Genomic DNA, 5791 nt, shown 5'->3' with positions numbered 1-5791 from the left:
GGGGTGCGAGGTCCACTACCACACCCCAGGGTGGGGGACAGCGAGCTCAGAGCGAGAAAGGCCAACCCGTCCCCCGTTCCTCACGGCTGTGATGGGAACAAGGCTCTGCCGTGGGGAGTGGGGGGCTCACTCTGGGGGGGTTCAGTGGGAGGGAACGGGCCTGACAGAGGCATCCCAGGGAGTGGGACGTGAGCGGGGGCTGGGGGCTTGGCAGCGTGAGAGTCCGACGGTGAGTCCCCATCAGTCACCCCAGGGACTACAGCGTAGGGGTGGGGGGCAGTGGGCATACGTCCTGCCCTGTGCTGACCGCTGTGCGACCTGTGAAACAGGACTCCTGAGGCCTCCCCAGTATGGATGGGATGGGGGTGGTTAAGAGGCTGGAGAAGGGGAGCAGGCATTCTCTGCTCACATCCAGGGAGGGGCTGGGTGGAGGGGCCCGTCCCCTGTGGGCTGGACCCCAGCACCCTGGTCCCTGGCCTGGGCCAAGCAGGGCTGGAGGAGGTGGGTGGGACAGGGCATTCGTGCGCAGGTGCGGGGGGTGAGGGGAGTACTCAGGCTCCTGGCCCCACGGGTGACTTCACAGGAGGCCTGCCCCTGTAGCAGGGGCGTGGGGCAGAACCGGTGCCCAGAGCTGGGATCCGCAGCAACGTGGGTGCATGTCAGCGCAGACCCCACCTAGACCTGCACAAGGCCCCCCAGGGTCATTCATGCCGCTGCCTTAGAGGCGGTGCTGCCAGGACGGGGGCTGTGGCCCTAGCTCCCCACTCCCTACTGCACTACGGCCCACACCTCAGCCCCTGCTCAGGTCTCTCCCAGGGCCTGGTGGGGGCGGGGGCCCTGCACAGCGTCACCCTCCTGGGATCGTCTACCGGATGCTCTGTCCCCGTGGGTAGGGGGCGAGCTGACCTCAGGGGCCCGAGAGTCATGCTGCCACCAGCTCCCACTGCACAGCCCCCCCAGGGAAAGTGTCTCTGTGGTGCTTGGCCAACACTTCTTCAACCGCACGACGGCCGTGACGCAGACGTTCGGCATAGAGAAGTACATCCCGTACCCCCTGTACTCAGTGTTCAACCCCAGTGACCATGACCTCGGTGAGGCTCGGGACCGGTGCTGTGTGCTCTGTGCACACCCAGGGCCAGAGCCAGGAGAGAGGCTGGGAGTGGGTGCCAGGCAGGGGAGGGTCCTCAGACACTCAGGGGACTGGTGGGAGGGAGGGGGAGGGGAAGGAGAGACAGAGCGGGGAAGGGCGGGGGGAGGGCAGTGAGAGCAGCTCGTGTGGCCGAGTGGCCTCGGCGCGGCTGGAGGAAACCCTGGCTGGCCAGCATTGCTGGCCCTCCTGTCGCCTCCTGGGCCTCCCAGGCCGCAGCCCCTCTGCCCGGTGGGGCTGGACCCCGTGTGACTCAGCAGCCACCTTCGGCCCATCGTGGGCCCCCAGGCCGCAGGCTGACCCCCTGCCTCTCTCCCGTCCAGTTCTGATCCGGCTGGAGAAGAAGGGGGAGCGCTGTGCTGTCCGCTCCCAGTTCGTCCAGCCCATCTGCCTGCCTGAGCCCGGCAGCACCTTCCCCGCTGGGCACAAGTGCCAGATAGCGGGCTGGGGCCACCAGGATGAGAGTGAGTGGGGTGGGCGCGAGGGGCCAGCGTCGTGCCCCCCCGGAGCAGCGGCCCGGCCCTGCAAGCCTCGCCCAGGCTGAGTGCCCCCTGTCGGCCGTCAGATGTGAGTAGCTACTCCAGCGTGCTGCGGGAGGCCCTGGTCCCCTTGGTCGCCGACCACAAGTGCAGCAGCCCGGAGGTGTACGGGGCAGACGTCAGCCCCAACATGCTCTGCGCCGGCTACTTCGACTGCAGGTCTGACGCCTGCCAGGTGAGCTGGGATGGCCGCCCTGGGAGCACAGGGCCGGCCGGGAGCACCCCCAGGATGGACGCTCACTGTTGCTGGAGGCCCGGGGGCCAGGAGTGGGGTCCCTGCTCACAGGAGGCGGGGATTGAGGCCTGGGAGGGGCCGACTCCCAAAGCCCAGGCTCGGGCCAGCCGTCCAGCCAAGGGCAGGGCTGTCCACGTGATGTCGAAGGCCAAACCCCTTTTCACCCAGAGTTCTCCCAAATGGGCTCGAGCGATCGGCCGATCCCAGTGTCCCGTTTCTCAAGGGCTCCTCGGGTCTGCACGTCAGTGCTGAGTTGGAGAAGCTGCTCTACTCCCCACTTTTATAGGTGGGGAGACTGAGGCCCAGAGAGGTCTGCTCAGTCTTCCCAGGTCACACAACTCACAGGTGGCAAAGGAGGGGGGGCTCGGCACTCAACCACGTGGTACAGCAAGCGCCCTGGGGGAAGTCAAGGGTGGCTTCATGGAGGAAGGGGCGCTGGCACTTGTCCCAGGGGGTGAATAGGGGTTTGCCAGGTCTTCTGGAGCGTGGGGCCGCCTGGTGCACATGGTGGGTGGAGGGGGGACCCAGATGGAGGAGGGCTCTGCTGGTTGTGGAGGCGAGAGGGGGCCGCAGCAGCCCACTATTGGGAGGGCGCCCTGCCTATGCGGTTGGGGGAAGGGGGGCAACCCCCTTACTTGGAATACCCATGTCATCTGTGCCCAAGCTCTCGGGAAGCCCACCTCGAGGGTTGACCCCTCTGGAGGCATGTTCCGGGTTGGGGCGAGGGAGCCTGGGGTGAGGGGGTGGTGGACTATTTCATGAGTGTCGAGGAGCTGAGCCGTGAGTCTCCTGAGCCAGGCCCCAGGCTCTGACCGGCCGCTCTGCGCAGGGGGACTCAGGCGGGCCCCTGGCCTGCGAGAAGAATGGCGTGGCCTACCTGTACGGCGTCATCAGCTGGGGTGACGGCTGCGGGCAGTTCAACAAGCCCGGCGTCTACACCCGTGTGACCCGTTACGTGGACTGGATCAGCGACCGGATTCGGCCCCCCAAGCGGCCTGTGAATCCCTCCTGAGACCACCCCTGCGGACATCGTGCCTCCTGCCGTTCCCTCCTCACTGGCAATAAACATGTTTCCAAAAAGACCCCGGCCCACACTGCCTGTCCCGCTGCCGCCAGCTCAGCCTTCCCCGCCCCCAGGCCGTGACCCCCGACCCAGCTTTGTGGATGCTGTGGCTTCAGGGCTGGGGGCCCCAAGCCAGCACCCCAGCTGCTCAGAGGAGAAGGGAGCCTGTGACCCCACAGGGAAGGTCTGGCCTCATGGCCTGGGCAGTCAGGACGGGGATCCAGACTAGACCTTCTCCAGAGCAGGAGCTGTACCCAGCCAGACCCCTCTCAGACCCTCCCCCAGGCAAGTGGGGCTTGGGTCCGGGCACCCTGGGCTGTCCCACGGCAGCGGACGCTAGAACTTAAGACAGGTTATTCGGGAAAACCCCTGGCTATCATTTTGCTTCAAGGAGGCAGCCCGCCCGACTGCAGCTCTCCCTCAGCTGTGTTTTCTAGGCGGGGAGAACTGGAGACTTCCTCTGAAGGAAGCCAGGGGAAGGGAGGAGCCCCAATGCCAGGGTGAGTGGAGGGTAGTGGGTTGCACCAGCCAGGCAAGACACTGTGGGCACGGGATCTGAGATGCCCAAAGGGCCCAGAACCCTGGGCCAGAGGAAGCAGCACATGCAAGGGTCCTGAGACAGGAGGCTGGTGGTGGCTCATTTATTTATTTATTTTTATAAATCTGTTTACTTGTTTATTTATGTATTTATTGGCTGTGTTGAGTCTCCGTTGCTGCGCGTGGGCTTCCTCTGGTTGCAGCGAGCGGGGGCTGCTCTTCGTCGCAGAGCACGGGCTCTAGGTGCGCGGGCTTCAGTAGTTGCGGCACGCGGGCTCAGTAGTTGTGGCTCGTGGGCTCTAGAGCGCAGGCTCAGTAGTTGTGGCGCACGGGCTTCGTTGCTCCGCGGCATGTGGGATCTTCCCGGACCAGGGCTCGAATGCGTGTCCCCTGGATTGGCAGGTGGACTCTTAACCACTGTGCCACCGGGGAAGTCCCTGGTAGTGGCTTATTTGAATCAAAGTAGGGAAGTGTGGCTGAGGCCAAAGAGGGTGGGATTGTGTGTGTGTGGGGGTGGGCTGTAGTGAGGTACTGGGGGTGTCCCAAGTGCCCCTGATGGGACAGCAGGGTGGGGATGTGATGACATTTGTGGTCAGGAGAAGAGGCCTGGGTATATGGGGGTGGGTCAGAGCGGTGCCCGGTGCTGGGACCCCTGGTCTCAGGGAGGGTCAGGAAGAGGGTGGCATTCAGTGCATCCAGTCCAGCCCCACCCATCCTGCTCTGGGCATGGGGCTCCTGCCCAGAGCAGCCCAGAGGGTGGGGTCCTTCTCCCCACAGTCCCTACTCCCCTCTGCTGTCATCTCCACAGCTCCACCTGGACCAGGTCTCGCCACCTGTCCGGGTGACACACCAGGGCTTCCTCCATGTCACCCCTCCCATCTGGGAGCCTACCCCCAGTCTCTGTGTGGTCTGACTCCACCTGCCTCCAGCCCCTCTTCTGCCCCCACAACTACACTCTGACCACTCGGGCCTCCTTGTGTTCGTGAAACTGACCAGGGCCCTTGCGGGCGGTGCTCCCACTGCTGCCTAGAACATTCCCTCCCGTACCGCCCCTCCCCCTTCACTCAGCCTTTGGAGCGCTGAGAGGCCTGACCAAGGGGGCCTGAATGGGGTCCTGTGGCCACACCCAGCTGCAGAGGAAGCTGGGAGGGCAGGGAACAGGGTTGTCACGACAGGACCAGACAAATCACCAGGGACGTGCACTGCCCCCAGCAAAGCCGGAGGAAGAGAGACGGGCACTGGGAGGACAGCAGTGTGTGTGCCCATCGCCCCAAATGCCGGGGGTGGGGCTCAGAGCCCTTGAGCGGACCGGGACGTGCTGCTGAAGCCCCAGCACGCTGACTGCAGCCAGGACAGTGGAGGCTGGTGCCGGTGCCCCAGGAGCGTGGAGGGTGGAGCGGCTCCCACTCGTGAATCTCGGACCTCCGACCACCTGTTCTCGGCCTCCAGGAAGCGTGTTGCTTCAGTCCCACTGCACCTCTGCCTGATGTGAGCTCTCCCTGACCTCCTCCCCTGTGAGTGCTGAGCGCGGATCTGTTAAAGAGGTGACGTGCATTTACAGATGGTCTAACGTCAAGCCAGCCTTGCATTCCTGTAGTGAGCCGTGCTGAGTCAGGGTGGGAGCCAGCTACCTTCCGTCGGCTTCTCCACATTTATTCCCCACCTTGCCCTGTGCCCCATAGGCTGATCTTGATGGGCTGTGTCAGTGGGCTCCTGTGCCCTTTGGGGGAGCCTCAGCAGAAGGTCAGAGGAGGGAGGAGTGTGAGGTTGGGGTGTTGATTTCCCTGGCTCCCTCTTCTGGGGTCGCCTCAGTGTTATAGGTTGGATTGTGTCTTCCCCAAGCTCGTATATTGGAGTCCTAACCCCTAGGACCTCAGAATGTGACCTGATGTGGAAAGAGGATCTTTAGAGAGTGTGGGCCCTGATCCGATATGACCGCGTTCCCCTAAGAAGGGGAAATTTGGACGCAGAGACATGCATAGAAGGAAGATGATGTGAAGAGACGCAGGGGGGAGACGGCCCCTCAACAAGGCAAGGACAGAGCCTGGAGCAGGTTCTCAACCGTCAGAAGGACCCAGCCCTGCTGGCCTCCAGAATGGTGAGACGATTTCTGTTGGTTAAGCCCCCGGTCTGTGGTGCTTTGTGACGGTACCCCAGCAAGGGATACACCCAGATCCCTTAACTGAAGGCCGTGATCCTCCCAAGATGCAAATGACGCCCCTTCATGGTTCAGGGAACCCCCCCACCTCAGGTCTAGAGGTGGTTCCACG

At 63.9% G+C, this 5791-nt stretch overlaps 1 protein-coding gene across 2 annotated transcripts in view; it reads left to right on the top strand.

Annotated features, from left to right (window-relative positions):
- The window catches only part of HGFAC (HGF activator), a 7956-nt gene extending 4953 nt beyond the window's left edge, over positions 1-3003 (top strand). For both annotated transcript variants that reach the window (XM_024745146.1, XM_024745147.1), the window contains 4 exons: positions 952-1091; positions 1471-1611; positions 1713-1861; positions 2751-3003. In XM_024745146.1, the coding sequence (XP_024600914.1) occupies positions 952-1091; positions 1471-1611; positions 1713-1861; positions 2751-2933 (613 nt within the window). In that variant the 3' untranslated portion in view covers positions 2934-3003. The remainder of the gene's footprint in view (positions 1-951; positions 1092-1470; positions 1612-1712; positions 1862-2750) is intronic.
- The last annotated feature ends 2788 nt before the right edge of the window (positions 3004-5791 follow it).

The sequence above is a fragment of the Neophocaena asiaeorientalis genome, unplaced genomic scaffold, assembly GCF_003031525.2.
Source record: "Neophocaena asiaeorientalis asiaeorientalis breed wild unplaced genomic scaffold, Neophocaena_asiaeorientalis_V1.1 scaffold65, whole genome shotgun sequence".
In the NCBI taxonomy this organism is placed as follows: domain Eukaryota; kingdom Metazoa; phylum Chordata; class Mammalia; order Artiodactyla; family Phocoenidae; genus Neophocaena; species Neophocaena asiaeorientalis.
Note: the sequence above shows the minus strand (reverse complement) of the source record. Positions and strands in the feature narration are given on the sequence as shown.